At 38.0% G+C, this 19,118-nt stretch overlaps 1 protein-coding gene across 13 annotated transcripts in view; it reads left to right on the top strand.

Moving 5' to 3' along the window:
- CEP170 (centrosomal protein 170) overlaps positions 1-19,118 on the top strand; it is an 84,100-nt gene that overhangs the window by 20,491 nt on the left and 44,491 nt on the right. For 12 of the 13 annotated variants that reach the window (XM_064158651.1, XM_064158646.1, XM_064158644.1 and 9 more), the window contains 6 exons: positions 2,857-2,946; positions 7,676-7,757; positions 8,346-8,401; positions 8,501-8,663; positions 11,240-11,374; positions 16,814-17,290. In XM_064158651.1, coding sequence (XP_064014721.1) covers positions 2,857-2,946; positions 7,676-7,757; positions 8,346-8,401; positions 8,501-8,663; positions 11,240-11,374; positions 16,814-17,290 — 1,003 coding nt within the window. The remainder of the gene's footprint in view (positions 1-2,856; positions 2,947-7,675; positions 7,758-8,345; positions 8,402-8,500; positions 8,664-11,239; positions 11,375-16,813; positions 17,291-19,118) is intronic. The other variant, XM_064158652.1, reaches the window with a different exon arrangement.

Here is a 19,118-nt window from a genome sequence, read left to right as displayed (position 1 = left end):
AAGAATAGTCTTATTTTCTGTACTCTGAACATTTTCTTAGTAGTCTAGGTTGAATTTTGAAGAGTCATCTAAAATAACACATTGACTTGAAGCAAAAATGGGGGTTTCTTCTCTTTCAGCTCTTAGCACAGGTATTCTGTGATGTTACTATGTTTGCAGTCTTTATGCTGGATCTGGCTGGGTTGGTGTTCTGTGTTTTGGATTGGGGACAAAAACACTTGGTAATAAACCAGTATTTTAGCTACTGCTGAACAGCGTGTGCAGAATTTTGAGGCATTCATTCTCTCTCACTTTGTTCCCTCTGGACACACATGACTGTGAGAGAGCACAAGAAATTGAGAGGAAGCACAACCAGGACAGCTTACACCAACTTAACAAAGGGATATCCTGTGCCATATGATGCCATACTTGGCAATAAAAACTGGGGGAAGGGGCTTCGAGGAAGGTAACACTGCTCAAAGACTGATTGGGCATTGATGTGCTTGTTACAGGTGGTGATTAATTTGATTAATTGCCTTTGCATCACTTCAGTTATTTTATTTCCTCTTTCTTCTTCTGCTTTCATTTGCTGCTTAAACTATCTTTAAGTTGACCTGTGAGCTTTCTTGCTTTGCTGTTCTGTTCCGTCCCCCACCACACTGGGTCAGGAGTGAGGGAGTGAGCAGCTTTGTGGTGTGTAGCAGCCAGCTGGAGCACCACCATTTCATGGAAGGTAATGTCAGTAGTACTTAAATTTCAGTGGAACTCTGCAGTAACAAATTGGAAGGAAAAATGGCATTTGAAAGATTTACAGTCATTGCAGCTGTAAAGATTGTCTGCAATGAAAAAAGTTAGTGTCCAGTTATGTGCAAGTAATATGAGGCAGAAGAGAACCATAATGTTATGCAGAATTTCAGGTATTTCTCTAAAAGCCACAGACTTGAGTAATAATTCATACCATTTCAGATGATGTGACAAAACATCATATTGTGAAGCTTCAGGGATGTTTTTGCATCCTTCCTATTTTAATAAAGCAGTTGGTTATTGATACAATATGTATTTGAATGACATAATTGAAAGAAGTGCAGAAACTTTCCCCATAGCCTAGGTAGAAGCTTGCATTTTGGTATCAGTTGAGTGTAGAAGAGTGTAATGTCTGCTTGAGATGTAAGCTCAGCAGAACACCCACATCAGTCAGTTTGATTTTACTGAGATAGCTTGGTTTTGCTTTGGAGAAGGGTTATGAGGTCAGTCAGAAAATTAACTATGCTGGTGTATCTTCATCTACCATCAAGAACACTTACTATACTAGTGCAGCTTTTATTAGCCACAAACCTTGTTCATTTGTCTGTCTATTCAGTAATTCTTCCCTTCCTTTTTATCTCCTGCCCCCCTTTCTGTGCCCCTCAAGGCTGCAGAGCAAGTTGGCTCAAAGGAAAAGTCTAAAAATAAAATAGTAGGTATAAGTTGAAGAGGACTGATTTCACTTCTCTGAGGAGAAAGTGAAGTGGTCAGAAGGTTGCGAGGAAAGGAAGAATATGGAAATCCATTCAAGTAAGGAAAATAAATGTCTCAAAAAATGGAAAAGGAATGATGAGAAAGACAGGATTCTAAGAAGAGAATGCATTTCCTTAGGTGTCATGATTGGATATTTTGGTGCCTTGAACTGGACAATGCGCTAATAACCTGAGACTTCTAGAACTGGCAGGCTGCAGTTGCTGGTACAGAAATAAGGACAGAAGTCTCAGATGAAATTTACTATTCTCAATGCTTTAAGCCCTGAGCAGTGACTTGAGTGGTCAGGATAGTAAAGGCAAACCTGAAACGAGAAAGAATGACACTGGAAGAAATTTGCTGCTGTGCAATCATGTCAGGACACTACTACACTAGCAGAACTACCAGCGAACAGACTGAGATCAAACAGAGTTGGGGAAGATGAGCTATGGGCACCATGCAGTTGGAAACTTCCAGATGTCAAGGTGCTGACCACATGCATGTGTAAAGGAAGCATCCATCCAGCCCCATCTTTTCATGGCTTGCAACCAGAGCCCCAGGTTTGCAAACACTTGGCCCTGGGCAGGTTCTAGAAGAGAGACCTGGCTATCAGGGAGGTGCTATTTGTGGAGAAAATGGTAACAAAGACTGTTCCCGGTCTGTGAGTTGACATTGGATGTGAAATAAACAACTCATTAAATTCTGAAGTGCTTAAAGAATGACTGATAGAGTCAGAAATGATTGGAGCAGTAATTCTGTATCCAGTCAGACTTTTAGTGAGGAGCCTGTAGTTAATTTGTTCAGGAAATTGAGAACAAGTAGGAACAGTTTGAATGCATATATGCTTTGGTAACTATCCCAAGCAACAAAATGGAAAATGCCTGGAAACTCCCATGTTTCAGAGAGACTGATACAACAGAATCATATTTGTACTTTGAAAAATGCATGTGGTTTTTGAGAGTGAAGTAAAGTTGACTGTGTTTAAACATCAGTGATACTGTAGTGAACTAAAAAAAAATCTTTGGCCAAGTTACAGCTGGATCTGACTTACAATCACATTTGAGGAAACATTAAGAAAATCATCATGGTCCTGCTCTGGCAGGGAGGTTGGACTCGATGATCTCTTTGGGTCCCTTCCAACCCCTGACATCCTGTCTGTGATCCTTCTTAATTAGTTTTAGGAATCTACTATGGGCACCTTTGGCCGAAGTCAAATATGGTTAAAGATTGAGGTTTTTTGTATGTGAGACTAACTTATGTACATAGTTTGAACAAATGTGCTATGTAGCAAGAAAATAATCACACTGAGAAATAGCCACTAATGCTACCTTGATCTGTTTTTTGAAGCACCTTCTTTTATGTACTTTTTTAAACACATTTTAGTCACGAAGTGTGGATAAGCAACATGCTGTGCTGAACTATGATGCCTCTACGGATGAACACTTGGTGAAGGATTTGGGCAGCTTGAATGGGGTAAGTTAACGTTGGAAGCACATAGCTCCCTGTAGTCTTTTGGATGTTTGTTAGGTTTTGAGCTGAGAGTATGACTGAAGAAGTGTACATTAATATCTTTTTGATGCAGGAGTGGAAATGGAACATTTTAAAAGGAAATGTAGTTTTTGCAATGATTTTCTACTGCATATTGTTTAAAGGGATGTAGTAAATTCAATTATTAAGAGGGCCTTGGCAATAGGAAAACAATCAAGTTTTAAACGTTTGCTACCCTTTTGTATTTGGGAAATGTAGGAAAGAAAATCTTTATTACATTGTGGGGCAAAAGAAGGAATTTCAATCTCTAAAATAGCTGTTTAAGAAATGTTTTTTTTAGTTTATGTGCTATTTCCTTCTTAATTTTTTCATGCAGAAAACTGTTAAACTGTATTTCATATGGGAAAACATACTTATTCAGTAAACATGTTGTATGTAAATTTATTGCAACCTGTATTTGCATTTAATTTTTTAGTGTACTTTTTGTCAAAATGTCCATGAGTAACCTGTCATGTTTGTGCTAGTTTGAAGCTAGCTAGAATGTTTTTGTGAGAAGGATTAGATCACAGGCTGTGAAAGAGGGTGATGTCTACTTCACTCATAGGCTTGCTGAGAGGTATAAGAGCAAGAATCCAAACATAGATAAGGGGGTCGCTCTTTGTCCGGGCTCTGGGCTGCATTTCTCTCTAACCTCACCCTCCATCTCTCTGATTAATCCACTTGTTTCCTAACCCCCCTGGCTGACCATCCATTCTTCCTTGGGGCACAAGGCAACATCTGGGGTAAGGTAGGGGAGTGGGTGAAGGTGGAAGGGTGGTTGGGAGCCCCTCCTGGGGACTCAGGTTTCTGGAAGGGCTGTTGTGTTTCTGTATTACTTTTTCCCTTGTATATCTCTGTCTATAACTGTATCTATTGTAAATATCTGCTTGTGTATTCTGCTAAGCTGTAAATAATAAGCTTCATCGGAATTTCCAGAGCCAGCTGAGTCTAGTCTGGGTGATTTCCAAAGTGTTGGGGGACAGGCAACACCCAAACCACCACACATGTTACAACATGTGTAATGCAGGAAAAATGCAGAGTTATGAGCAAAATAAAGTTTAATATGACACTTCACATTTCAAAACTTTTCTAGGAATTGCATGTATAATATTCTAGGTAAGCTTCACCTTTTGTAAATACTTCGAATATTATAATAGGTTATTAAAATCCCAGTAACTTTGTCATATTTGCAGCCCTTAGATAATTCTCTGAGCTCTATCTACACAGTAGTTATGGTTGTTATTTTGTCTAACTTTAACAGTGCACAGAATAATCATGAACTCACCTTGAGTCAATATTTAGAAAGCTACTGGTAGGAAGCAACTTTGTCAAATGTTTAAAAATGTAGCAGCTGAAGAAGAAATTTCAAGTTACTACCTGTTAGCATTGACTTAGTTTTTGGTACTTGATATTGAAGTTTATTTCAAAGTAAAATCTGTTAGCCTGTTACTAAATTTTCTGTATCTTAAGGTAGCTAACTCAGTGTTTCAAAGAGTCAGTCTCAACTCCATATGACACCAGTGTAACCTAAAGGATTATATCCTTTGAACAGTTCTAGATGTGTAAGAGCTTTGCTTAAATATTTAATACACTTCTGTATTTTGAAAGACAGTGCAGTGTTTCATGGCAGTGATCAAAAACTAATTCAGCCTACAGTGTTTTTGCTGAGCCATTTGATTTTATTCCTTAGTCTATATTATTGCTCAGGTAGTCAATAGGCATGCCTTGAGATTTTCATTGCCTTGTTGTGGAACTTAAATTTAATCACAATATATGTGAAAGGCCTTCATTTGATTCTTTCTTTGTCCCTGATAAAGGGTTTTCAGTTATTTGCTTTGCTAGATCTAATTAATTCTCAAGTTAGAGGTGTGAGATTCTATATAGCTCTTTTCTCAGAGATATGAAAGGAACTCTTTCTTCCCACAGTTCTGAAACAGGAAATATTAGGTCCTTGCTCTACTTCATAGTGCTTCCTTTAGTCTCTTTCCAACTGTTAATTTTCTTCTTACCTCTGCCTGGTTGGTTTCAGGTTCAAAAGAAGAAATTCTCTGTGTGGCAGAAGAAGATATGTAGTGCCCATGAAGCATACAATGACCTAATAACTAGGCAATAATCCTCTTATTCTAGCTGCTACTGCTGCCACTGAGAACAAATCTCTCTAACAACCAAGTTCCTTTATTGATGCTTCATCAGCTTCTATCTGTTCCTAATTTGCCTGCTTTATTAAGAACTAGCATTTATTTTGGGTCTCTTCAGTTAGACCCATTTTGTTGTAAAAGGTATTTACAGATTCTTAACTTGAATAATCAAGTTTGCTTTTGGGATGTGCTTTCCTTTTGTTGAAGTACTTAAAAATGGTGTGTTTCAGTTGCTTCATTCCTTAGAAACCTGTACATTATATTGTGGAATTCTTAAGGTAGAAATAAAGTGATCCCGTGGGATTGTCATATTTGAAGTTTCCCAGGCTGGCATAAACCAAAAGTAAATGTGTTTCAGAAAGGCACCCTAAATATTTAATCTCCTGTCTTTAGTATTAACATGTATTTGTTAGAAAAAGTAAGGTTATCAAAAAGCTGTAATTCTTTTTTAAGGTATGAAAAAATATACAACTGATAGATAATTGATGAAACAATGCAGCAGTTTCATACCAGCTAATCTATAAATATTCCATTTGCCTTGAAGTTACCCTTAATTAAGACTTCATTTTCTGTTTTAAAAGAAGGTGAAAGAAGGAAGACCAAGGAACAAGAGCCTTTTACCATATAGCTGATGATTCATGTTTCTTAAAAGGAAGATGCTACATTCTTTTAAGTCCATATGTTGCATTCTTTTCATGTAAAAGGAGAAGGAAGTATTTCAAGAAAGCCAAAGGAGAATGTACAGGGATTGAAACTTAAAATAGTATCTTAATGCCTGTTTGAATTGATCCTTAGGGAATAGTTTAAGGCAAGATGCTGTGCAGGTGTTTTTATCAGGTCACTCTGCAGAAGAATTTTCCAAGGATTTGTAACTCTGAAAGTATCTTAAATATATTGCGGTTAACATTTGCTGTCTTCTTCCTTTGTAGCCTGTCTAGTTTTTATAACCAAGAGCTTAATATTCCATTGTTCTAGACAAAACCATATCTTCACTCTTTAATGTTTCTCACTGAGTGAATTCAGAAAACACTGACACAGTATAGAGTTGTCTCTGAAGGTAGCAAATTTGGTTTAAGAAACCAATCACTTGCATAGATAGAGATTGACAGTATCACAGTATCACCAAGGTTGGAAGAGACCTCACAGATCATCAAGTCCAACCCTTTACCACAGAGCTCAATGCTAGACCGTGGCACCAAGTGCCATGTCCAGTCCTGCCTTGAACAGCTCCAGGGACGGCAAATGCACCACCTCCCCGGGCAGCCCATTCCAGTGTCCATTGACTCTCTCAGTGAAGAACTTTCTCCTCACCTCATGCCTAACCTTCCCCTGGCATAGCTTGAGGCTGTGAGTTGGCAGATTCTTGGAGAAATCTTAACCTAAAGCTTAGGCATCCCCTCCAATGGCAAGGAGTACATTGGGAGAGGAACACTCTTAAGATCCTTGTGTTTACAACTATCTTAACATGTTATTCTTGAGTTCTGGTATCTGAAGTGACCATATGCAACTTCCAAGTCTTATTTATGCTTAGAATCCTATGTAGAAGATATTCTAGAATTTTCTGTAAAGCAAAGTACATCTAACTTCAAGCCCTGTTTATGTTCATTTAATTTTCTTTCCCACGGAGGCAAAATTGTTTTCTAGCTCTTCCAGATTACATCTCTTGGATTGATTTGGGCTTGAATATGTATTATTCCTTACTGCCTCTGTAATTATTCATTGTATACATCACAGATGTTCTCTTCAAATTTATACCACATGTTTTTTGCAAAGTCCTTGCAGTTATTCACTGTTAGGTTTAGTCCAGACTTCAAAATCTAAATGATTGGTAATCCATTTTGTCTGTAACATCCAGTGAACATAGCTGGTGAAATTGGCCAAACTTTCAGGTACATAAATCTTCCAGATCACTGACAGTGTCTGATTTCTCTAGCTGAGTTTCCAATGGTCATTTTAAGGATGAGAGGATTATTTATTGTGCAGTTACTAATTTTCAAAAGGTATCATAAAGCCCGAGGAATTTGCTGCTAGCCAGTGCAATAATGTCATTTCTACTTAGGAAGTGTTGTATCAACTCTTTCAGGAGTCAAAATATATTGAATATCACTTATTTTGAGTTACACAGCTGCACTAGCTTAGTCCATTTCTTCTTTAAGTCCTTTGACAATGTTTAGTAATTATAACCTGCTGCAGAGCTCTCTTACCTAGTGTTAAATGCTGTGCAAATGTGATGATGAATCAATTTTAACAAGCAATTGGGACTGAAAAAGCCAAGTACAGGAAGAATGATGAATGGCAGTGCTAATTTGAGGGAACATTCATCAACAATTCAGTAAATAGTGCTAACATAATTAACTTTTAGGAATTTTTTTAAAGCCAGTATGTTTTTTACAGTGGCAATTTGAGCGTAGAGTTCTATTCCCCAGTGAATCACCAATAGAAAATTTGCAGTGGTAAAAACTTCGTTAGAAAACGAAGTGATTTGCCATTTTGTTGTTTTGAAATTTAATGATATCTCTTTTCATTTGTTTCCCTAGACGTTTGTGAATGATGTGAGGATTCCAGAGCAGACATACATCACTCTGAAGTTAGAAGATAAACTGAGATTCGGATATGATATCCTTGTCATAAAAATGCGCAGTGTTAGGACACACTTTTCTTGTCAAAAGTATGCTTGTGTTAAATGAAAGGCTCTCGTATTATTTGAGAGACAACTGGGAAATAGTTATTTTCCTGTTACTACAAAAATTACTATATTTGAGAAAATGGTGTGCTTTAGAATACAGAAAATTGGTCAGAACTACTGATAAAGCACATGTTGCTGTTTCTCACTGTAAGAAACCTCAGCTTCCAAGATTCTTTGTTGCTAAGAAACATTTCTTTGAGGCAAATTCACAGATATTTGTACCATACCAGAGTATATACAACTGGAGAAGATTACAAGTAATTACTTGGCAAATTACAAAGTGAAAACCCCAAACCAAGTTGTATTATCATGTTAAGGGATCTACCTGGTGTCCTCTTTACAATAGAAATTTATTGTATTTGTATTTGCTTTGAATAAGGTCATACATGCTGATGTAAGTAGTGACATGTTTGTAGAAGAATCACAATTCCAGTGGCAGAATAGACTGCAGAACCATTACTTTAAAATTTGCTCGTGAATTGGGAAGTCTTCCCAGTGTTTTCCTTATCATATCCTACATACTAATCTTTTTACTGTTGTCAGAGGAGAGATGAGAGTCCCTGAAGAAGCACTTAAGGTAACAATGTGAAGTTCATAGCTGTTCTTCTGTCATAGGGTTTTTCTTCCACTCTGAGAGTGTATTGTTTTTTTTCTTCCTCTATTTAATGCCACATAGCATGAAAAATTCACAAGCCAACTTCAGCTATCCCAAAAATCTTCAGAGGCAGAAGGATCGAAGCAAACCAGTTCCAAAAGCTCAGAGTCCAAGGTAACAGACTCCACAGCCGAAGTGCATCACAAAACTCCAGAAGCATTGAAATCTGAAGAGAAATCAATGGGTAAGATTGCTTTTTGTTCCAGAAGCACATAGGATTGTAAAAGATACTCATTTGCTGTGGTAGGGTGTGTGCAAAGTTCTGTAGGTAGTAAAAACTTTATGTATGTGAAATGTTAAATATAATTTAAGTGTAAATAGTAGCTTCCAAGACTGAATTTCTGCCTTCTTTTACTGTAGCATTCATTTTTAAAGAAAACTCCCAAAAAGGCAGTTAATCAGGATTTTTGCATTTGTCTTTCTCAAAATCACAAACTTTCAGCTTATGGCAGGAAAGAGCTGGTGTTTGCATTTTTAGCCAAAAAATATTTGTTCAGGAACATTTGGTAATTTTCACTAACACCATTGTCAAGTGCTTCCCCCCACTTTTTTTGCTCTGCCGTTTTAAACATGTGCCTTTTTTGTTTATTTTATAGAGATATTAGCATTCATTTTTAGATCTGTCAGAATAGAATCAAAGTGTTGGTCATGGATTGAATTGAACCTGCTGCTGTTATCCACACCATGCTGCAGTCATGCCAGCTTCAAGGATGAAAGTGCTAACTGGAGCAAAGTGTTATGGGGCTTGAAGTTCAGATTGCAGCATGAGAGGCTTCTTGTTCCAGTTGCTGCTTCTGGGTTCCAGGTTCTCGGGTGTGCTCTCTGCCCTGCAGGCATGGCAGCAAAAAGAGTGGGAGTCGGGTAGCTGCTGGGTTTGTCTTTTTGCTTTATGCAGGGTTTTTTTCCCTGTGTATTTCGCTGCACTTCTTTTGCAAATAGGCTAAGCTAAGGTAATCATGCATTGTATCAGATTAATTAGATTATTGGCTAAGGTAGTTACACATTGTTCTAATGATATCTTATGTTACATTAGACTCTTATCTCTTCATCTCAGCCCTGAGGTTTGCATGTTACTCTTGCCTTCACTTCTGTGTTGGGGGAGCAGGCAGGTTAGTCCTTGCGCTAAAGCGTTCCAGTGTTCTGCTGTGGTTTAAAAAGCTGTATGAAGTGCAGATTCTGTTGTGTTTCTACACTATCTTTTATGTTTGTTATGTGTCATGGTGCCTGTATTTGAGGGCATTTTAATTTTATTGTGAGGCTTGCTAAAATTTATTCTTGTATCTTATAGATATTTGCTTTGTTGCCTGTTACTACAGGGAATAACCAAAAGATTGAGAAAGGAATAAGGCATTATTGCCTCCTTAATACGGAGCTAACTAGATCTGGCTACTTAGGTTAGGATTGTACAGTTTGTTTCAATGTAATCTCTTCTCCTGGAAGACACACTTCAAAGAGTTCTCTTCCCCACACACAGCACTCTACAACACAACTAAATAACCTGTTTGTTTTGTTGGCTGTTTGGGAATTGTATTAAGGGTACATTACTAGGTGTTGCTGTTCAGTATGGCTTTTCCTTTTCAGCATTTTTGTCCTCTTATGTGAGGTAGCACAGTTGGGGGGATTATCCTTATCTTTCATTTTTGCTTTCAAAATTCCAACAGCAAAGTTAATGAGGACTTATGTTTGGATTCAACTCAGAAACTTCTTGGATATTGATTCTCCCACTACTGTATATATGCAGAGCTGTTTCCTGTTGCTAATGCTGTGCACAATCCTCATCTCTCAGGTTTTGTAAAAAACATCAGTAATGGCTAAACCATAATGCTGCTTAATAAAAGAAGTACTAAGTGTCTTTGTATCGTACTGGAACTTTGGGCACAGTGATGAAATTGTCTATCATATTTGGAACGTGAGTGAAAAAATAACCAAATAGAAGTGTTAAAATTTGTGATAGCAAGGTTAAGCTGGAGTTGAACAGATCATTTTTGTGTAGACTATGTAAAGCATCTTCAGAACATCTCTATGACAATGGAATAGCTAAATCTCAGAGTGAAGTATTCTTCCAAGAGAAAAGGTTAAAACTAATCCTGTCAATTCATCATCGAAGTCGGAATCTTGATTTTGTCATTATTTTTTAATTAACCTTTAAATTTAAAGGTTTTTAATCATGTGTATACATCCTATATGATCAATAATTTTCATTTTACTGTAACTTAACAAGTACCTTTTTCTTAAATAAAAATGTTCAAAGGTTTGCTCAGTAGTGCTTCACACAAGGTAACTTTCAGCACTCTCTACTAGCTGTCAGCAATTCAGAACTTTGACAACATTGCAGAATTTGATCAGTTTTTTGTGCAACAGTTCAGGTTTCATTGGAAGGTCAGCGTGGGTAAAAGCAAGAACCTTCTCACAGCAATAGCAGCAGACAGTTTTAAGGAATGTACTCTTATGCTGATGTTCTCAGACTGAAAGCAGAAAATAGTATTTACAGATGTATCAGGGTAACAAAAAAGCTGTTAGCTGACGTTGCATAAACATTTGTGCCAGAAGTTTTGATCAGGTCATTAGAACACTTTTATATTTAGAACCCGGATCAGTTTTCCAGTCGCCAAGTTTGTTGTGCGTTTAGGCAAACGCGTGCAACCAGTTCACTCAGCTTCCAGGAGGTATGATTGAAGGAATTTTACTCTATGTTATTTTAAACTTAATATCACAACTAAGCAGAAAAGTGATTTCCTCTGCCTTGGGCTGATTTTATAGATCTTTCTGCCATGCCTCGTGGGACACCTTTATATGGACAACCAGCCTGGTGGGGTGATGACGAAGCTGACGAAAAGAGTGGTTGCAAGCCAGATGGCAAGCATGAAGAGAAAATGCATGAGATGGGGGCTTCTGGTAAGTCTTGGTGTCTTCCTTTTGTGATTTTTTTTTTTCTTTTTTTAAAAAAAGTTTGTTTTTTTTCTCTGCAGTAAAGTCTGCTTGTTTCAGGGAGTTTGCATAGATGAAAGCCTATTAAAATTGTTGGTTTAAAAAGTGTATCCGGTAAGAAACAATACATTTCTAGAGAGCAGTTTCACTTAGCAGTTTTCTAGTATAGAATACAATTTATTATCAGTAAATACAGAAAATGTTACCTGAACCAGTGTCTTATTTATCAATTTAAGCAATTTTGCATGTTTAGTTAGAGATTGCATAGTCATCATAATTTCTCCAAAGAAGAACTGCCCTTGTCTTTTATTTGACTTGTAGCTATATCAGGTGGTCTAAGTTGGTATTCTCTTCTGGAATTCAATAATGCTATATTAATGGGAATTGCATTTCATAGTTTTGGCAGTAAATATTTGTTTAGTCTAACATTAAACTGGTAGTGTTTACTTCCCTGTAATACAGATATTATTTTTTTAAAGTTAGCTTGTCTATATGCAGTATGTATTGCCAAAATTCAGTGTCTATAATTAGGCTTCTAAGCCTTTCACCAGGCATGTGAATAAAGTGACTGCTCTTGAGATGAAGACAATAACTAAACTTACTCAAGCTAGGGCAGCATTTCAGCTGTTTTTATTAGCTGTTTAGACATGCATTTAAGGCCTCAAGGTTCTAAATTTGCATGTGGTACATGATGACTAGAGAAAACAGACTAATGCTTTCCGCATTGTTTGACTGATTTTGTTTGTGCTGCATATATACTCTATAAATAAAAATCAGTCCCAGGGCCTTCTTGCCAAATAGAGTATGTCTTTCTTTAATGTGCGTGTTAGAAGTCCATTTTGTTCATGCTGTTCCTTAATTGTGAGTTTATCTCCTATGAATAGTATTAATCTAAGAGAAATGTAGAAATATATTCTATTTCCTCAAACTGAAAGATTAATAAATCTGCAAGAATGGAATTCAGTTTCAATAAACATATACTAAATAAAAGCTTACATGAAATGGTAGGGGAAGATGCTGCTGGGGGGGAGGACCCCTGACATTTTTGCAAACAATTTAATTTGGCAGAATATGGAACTAAAATCTCTTGTATGAATAAGTGATTTATTTATCTTGATCACTTCATCTCTGAGTAGATGTTAGTCATATGTTTTACTAGTCTGGTTTTTGACTGGTTTAGGTGTTGTTCAGTAGTGTTGGCAGAGAGCCTGAGTAGAGGGCCTGGATAAGAGCTGACAGTTGCCTGGATAAGAGTTGACATTTGCCTCTATGAGCATGTTTCATCAATCTCAGAACACTAACTATGTCAGTGTATAAGTGATAAGTGTGCAAAAAATATCCTCAGTGTTTTCATACAACTATAAAATAAAGCTGTAAGCTTTGGGGGCCACTTTAGCTTCCAGTTACATTCCATCAAAACATTAAATTGTCAGCAAATTAATATGTATTTTACTCATATGCTTAGGTTTTATGACACAGGTGAATGTAATGATTTGGAATCAATATAAAGAAACACTTTAATGAAAGGTAAATTAGAAACTTCACAGAACTGCTATATTTAAAAAAAAATATTCGAGATTATTGGAAGAGACTTCCAAGATCATTCTACTCCTCTCTGGTAAGACCCCAGCTGGAGTACTGCATTCAGTTCTGGAGCCCCTATTACAAGAGGGATGTTGCTGTGCTGGAGCATGTCCAGGGAAGGGCCACGAGGATGATCAGAGGGCTGGAGCAGCTCTCCTGTGAGGACAGATGGAAACAGTTGGGGCTGTTTGGTCTGGAGAAGAGGAGGCTCCCAGGTGACCTTATTGTGGTCTTCCAGTGTCTGAAGAGGACCTACAAAAAGGCTGGGGAGGGCCTTTTTACGATATCGGATAGTGACAGGACTAGGGGGAATGGAGCAAAGCTGGAGATGGGAAGGTTCAGACTGGATGTGAGGAGGAAGTTCTTGAGCATGAGAGTAGTGAGTGCCTGGAATGGGTTGTGCAGGGAGGTGGTTGAGGCCCCATCCCTGGAGGTGTTTAATGCCAGCCTGATCTAGGGTTGGGTGTCCCTGCCCATGGCAGGGGTGTTGGAACTAGATGATCCTTGTGGTCCCTTCCAACTCTGATTCTGTTATTCTATGATCATTCAGTCCAACCTATCACCCATCCCTGTCAAATCAACTGGACCATGTCACTGAGTGCCTCATTCAGTCTTCTCTTGAACATCCTCAGGTACAGTGACTCCACCACCTCCCTGGGCAGCCCATTCCAATGGCAAATCACTCTTTCTGGCAAGATCTTCCTCCTAACATCCAGCCTAGGCTTCCCTTGCACAACTTGAGACTGTCCCCTTGTTCTATTGCTGGTTGCCAGTTATTTCATATTTACTGATCAATACTCTTTGTTTTGTGGCCAGGAGCTTGCTCTTGCCTGACCCAAAAGTGGAAGTACTTCTTAAAATATAGTTTATAATCCAGTTATCTTTTAAATACTGCATCTTGCTTAGTTATTGGGTAAAAAAATTGCATGAAATTGTGGTCTTGAAGCTGTGAGCAGAACCTCAGGTAAAAAAATAAAATACATCTATGTTGTCTCCCTGGTAGATTAGTCTCCTGTTCAGTGACAGTGTGGCATAATGTAAGGCTCCTGCCTTTACATTTGATCCTACTAGAGCTTGATCCATTCTAGCAAGTTAGCTAAGCAAAACAAACAGAATGATAGTAATTTACTTGTAGTCTAGTAGCTGCGAAGGATGACTTCTGTTTGTTCCTGTAGGTTTTTCTGTTGGACCTTAGAAGCTTTTTAATGACCTTTGTATCAGTCGAATACATTCATTATTTTTGTCTGCTGAAATAAATACTTTCAGGAAGAGAAGTAAAAAGGCATTTGATTCCCAGGGAGAGATTGCTCTTGCCTGAAAACTACCTCACAAGAGAGGAGGTAGCTGACAGTGCAGTGGAAAGTGCTAGGTTATTCTTGAAATGCTACAGCCCAATATAAAAGCTGGCTGAATTCTGAACCTCTTTGGTGTTTGTGACAGCTCCTTTTACATCAATTAAAGCTCCTTTGCTTTCATTAGAGTTGCTTTACCCTGTTGGTATCCAGACATGGTAATAATAATCAATGTGTGCTATTTTTGTTATCACCCCATAACATCATTCTTTTTTTTTGGTAGCTGTTCTAGCTAATAAGCTGTCCCTTACTTAGCTCTAGGTCTCTGTATTAAATTACCATCCTTGTAATTCTATTTTTTTAAACCTTTTCCTAAATCTTCACAAGAAGCATGTACTTGTGAAGAACAACTCAGACTCGTTATGCCATCCTGCATTCTTAGCCTCTTCAGTTCCTGAATCCAGTATAAATATTTCTATAGCTACCTTACTGAGTAATAGTTCCATAGACAAATGTTGACTGTCTTAGATGATATAGTGGGGCTATTGCTAGCGTCAGAAATATATCTGTTGCTTTTATATTCCTTTACTTGTCAACATAAAGTGTTTTCTTAAGCATCTTTATGTGGAACTCTTTTGCTGGAATGTAACTTGCTGTTGCCTGTAACATCTCAAGCATCTGTTGCTTATACCACGTGTCTATCATATTTTTTTGTCTAGCTTACTAGGCCCTAAAATGTGACCAGAATTTTTCTGTTCTTAAAAAGAGTCTAATTAGAGGTCTGTAACAAGTGGTGTTCCCCAGAGGTCAGCACTGGGTCTGGTCCTGTTCAGTGTATTCATCAAAGACCTGGCCAAAGGGGTAAAGTGTACACTTAGCAAGCCTTGCGGATGACACACAACTGGGAGGGGTGTCTGACAAACCAGAAGGCTATGCCTGCCATCCAGTGTGACTTGGACAGGCTGGAGAGTTGGGCAGAGAGTAGCCTTCCAAAGTTCAACAAGGGCAAGTGCAGAGCATGGCATCAGGAGAGAAGTAGCCTCATGTGTCAGTATGGGTTAGGGACTGGCCTGCTGGAAAACAACTCTGTGGAAAAACACCTGAGAGTCCTGGTGGACAGTGGGATGACCATGAGCCAACAATGTGTCCATGTAGCCAAGAAGGCCAGTAGCATCCTGGGGTGCATTGAGAAGTGTGGCCAACAGGTCAAGGGAGGTTCTCTTCCTCTTCTACTCCACCTTGGTAAGACCTCATCTGGAAAACTGTGTCCAGTTCCGAGCTCCTCAGTTCAAGGAGGACAGGGAGCCACTAAAAGCAGTACAGCAATGGGTTACAAAGGTGATTAGGGAACTAGAATATCTCTTCTCTGATGAAAGGCTGAGGGGGGATCAGTGCTTATACATACTTGAATGATGGGTGTCAGGAGGGTGGGGCCAGTCTTTTTCTAGAAGTGTCCTGTTGGACAAGAGGTAATGGGCACAAGCATGACTATACAAAGCTCAATCTAAACATGAGGAGAAACTTCTTTACTTTGAGGGTGGTGAAGCACTATAATGACCTTGTTAGAAAGGAGACAGAGTCTCCATTCTTGTCATCATTCAGAGCCCACCTGGACTCAGTCCTGTGCAGGCTACTATAGATGAGCCTGCAGTAGCATAGGAGATTTGACTACATGCTCTCCAGAAGTTCCTTCCAACCCCTACCATTTTGTGTAAAGGCACATTGGTAGCTTTATTGAAACCTCAGGAAGCTTTAACCTTTTTTGGGGCTTTATAGCGAGACCTGCAATTACTACCCTGTGCTTTGTTCTCATTCTGCTTTCCTTACCCAGTTAGTGCATGGTAACAGTCTGCATGCTTTCAGCTTTGATTGCTTTATTTATTCATCTTTGAATCATGGAAACAAGTAAAATAGATTTTACTTGAGCAGGATTCTTTGCTTTCACATTCCTAGAAACATAAAATATTTGAGGTCCAAAACACTTTGCAGTGCTTACCAGTGTTAAAACTTTAAGTCAGAATTAGTGTTTAGCTTGTATTAATATGTGAATTGTTCTTCCACAGAAATTTACCAAACAAAATGACACTAGCTGCCCATTGCAGGAGATGAAAGCCAGGTTGCTAGCACTTGTTTTGGAGGCATCTTCATTAGATTTTTTTCCTCTATTGATTTGGAATTGCAACAGTTATCATCTTAACTGTTTCTCTGATAGGATTTACCTGGTTTTCTGTGATTATCTGACCCTTATACCATCTAAAGATTTTTGGAATGCAAATTTCCTTTCCAAATTCCAAGTGAGATTCTTGCCATTTTACATTCTTCACAGCCAAAGCTTGTGCTGTCTTTCTGGCAATGGTTTTCCTAACTAATTCTGGAATGACTTTTCCAGAACTGCATTGCTCTGTCTTCTCCATAATCTTACTCTTCATTCCAGAAATTACTCAAGTGGATTTTGCAGGAGTTTGGAAGCTTCTTGAAGAACCTGAAGTTCCCAAGTATTGTGAAATCTATTCTTTATTTTTCTTAATAGGATGCGGCACAGATGCCAAGCAAGCTGAGGAGCAATCTGCGGCTGCAAGTGAAGAACTTTATCCTTTCTGTAGGGAGCCAAGTTATTTTGAGATTCCTACAAAAGAATTCCAGCAACCTTCACAGGTAGCAGAGAGCACCATTCATGAAATTCCAACAAAAGACACCCAAAGCTCCCATGCAGCAGGTGCAGGGCATGCTTCCTTTACCATTGAATTTGATGACAACACTCCAGGCAAAGTAACCATCAAAGATCACGTGACAAAATTCACATCAGAGCAGCGTCACAAGTCAAAAAAGCCTTCTTCCTCCAGTGGTCAAGACCTGCCTGGGCTTCAAACAGTGATGATGGCTGCAGAGAGCAAAGTAGCAGATTGGCTAGCACAGAACAATCCTCCTAGAATGATATGGGAACCAACAGAGGAGGATTCCAAAAGTATTAAGAGTGATGTTCCGGTGTACTTGAAGAGACTGAAAGGTAAAGTGAATAATTCCAGCTATGCTTATTTCTGAAAGAAACAATTCCTTACCAGTATCCAGTAAGTGGATGCCTGAGCTCTTGTGGTCTTCAGCTGAAATCACAGATACTTCACTGTGGATAAGGATCTGTGCTGGGAAATTTGATTGCAGTATTAAGTCTCAGAAAGAAGTTAGGAAAATAAGTTGTTAATCATCTTATAATAAGTATTCTAATTGGAGATATTCTAGCACAGCTGAAAACATCAGCTATTTAGAACATTGATCTTGGAAAAGGTTAAAAGCCAAACACTGGGTAAATTTTACATATTTCTTTTTCCCCCATGCGTGACTTCAAAAAAACAAAACCCAACAACTATATTGCCTTCTAGAAACAAAGCTCTGAAGTTCATTTTATGGTTCTAGCAACTCTTCCAATACATTATGTTCTGTGAATATTCATATGCTCTAAAAAATAATTCGTAGCAAAGACTACATCATAGAGATATTTGACTTAAATTGATCATTTGTGAGTCAGGAATCTAAAACAGGCAAAGAGCTTCAATTTTTTCACTAAGCTTGCAGAGTGTTGTGTCTACAGGAATACTGCTACTGAGTGGAGTTCCAGGTGATTATACACATTCATTTACTGCTGATAATGACACTTCAAATAACCAGGTTAAGCCTGATAAGTGAACTTTCATTTCGTAACCTACTTAGAAGAGTAGAGAAGAAAATGGTTGTGATGATCAGATGAAGATTTCAGTGCCATTCAGACTTTGCAAACTTCTGGAGAACTTTCTCAAGTTTCTCATTTTCTGTTTTTAATTTCAGCAAGCTAAGCCTGCAGTTCCCATTTTCCTTGATTCTGCAACTTTATCATGTCCAGCTCTTAAACCAGCTGGAACTGAGTACAACATGCTTTGTCTTACTGATGAGAAGTCAACTTTAAGGCTGACTCTTCTAAATTAAGCAAAAACCTAAAACTTTAAAAACTATTATTTCAGCGTGGTAACATGAAGATGATAGTAAAATATTTCTTGTAGGGTGCATGAAAGAGGATTCTTTGGTCTTCATGATACTGTGATCTATTCCTCAACTTCCTTTATAATATTAGCAGTATCACATTAATAAATAGGAAGAACTTTTTCTGGCAGAAACTCACTCTGACAATTTTTCATCTGAAAGAGGTGCAAGTAATTTTGTGTACATGGCCATAATAAATATCTGAGTATCTGACTGTTGTAGTCTTCTGTGATCTGTTTATATTCTTCATTGTTACTTGTACTTTTTCAAATCATAAAAATGGAGAATGCACATAGCTACTTTGAAATTTTAATTGAAAAAAAAATCATAATTTTGGGGTTTTCTCAGCTTTTTCTTATGTCACACTGCTAAAAATAAATTCTGTGCCTCTCATTGTGATGTTGGTATTTTTTATTATTTAGAAGTATATCAACCATCAAAACATTTTCTGAGGCATTGCACAAAGAAGTAGTAAACAGGAATGTAAGTCAGCATTTCAGCTGTGTATTCAGTACTATTAGACTGATAAGTAAGCTTTCCTAGTATGCACTTACTATTGACCTGGATAGTAACTGCATATCCTAACTATATAAGAGAGAAAACATACAGAAAGCTGTCATCTTGAGAATAAAAAAGTAAGTTGTACATTCTGTGCTTACGTGAGTAAGTCTTGATCCAGAAGAGTTCAAAGAAGATAAAACTCTTCTTTCCCAGGAGCTGAGATAAAAGCATAGACACTTTCATTGCATGTGAAATTGCTCTGTGTTAAATGTGAGTAGGGCTTAGAGCATGTCTTATGATGAGCAGTAGAGAAAACTGAGGTT

This window comes from Pogoniulus pusillus, chromosome 18 (assembly GCF_015220805.1).
Source record: "Pogoniulus pusillus isolate bPogPus1 chromosome 18, bPogPus1.pri, whole genome shotgun sequence".
NCBI lineage: Eukaryota > Metazoa > Chordata > Aves > Piciformes > Lybiidae > Pogoniulus > Pogoniulus pusillus.
The sequence above is the reverse complement of the archived record's forward strand: the minus strand, read 5'-3'. Positions and strand labels throughout refer to the sequence as shown.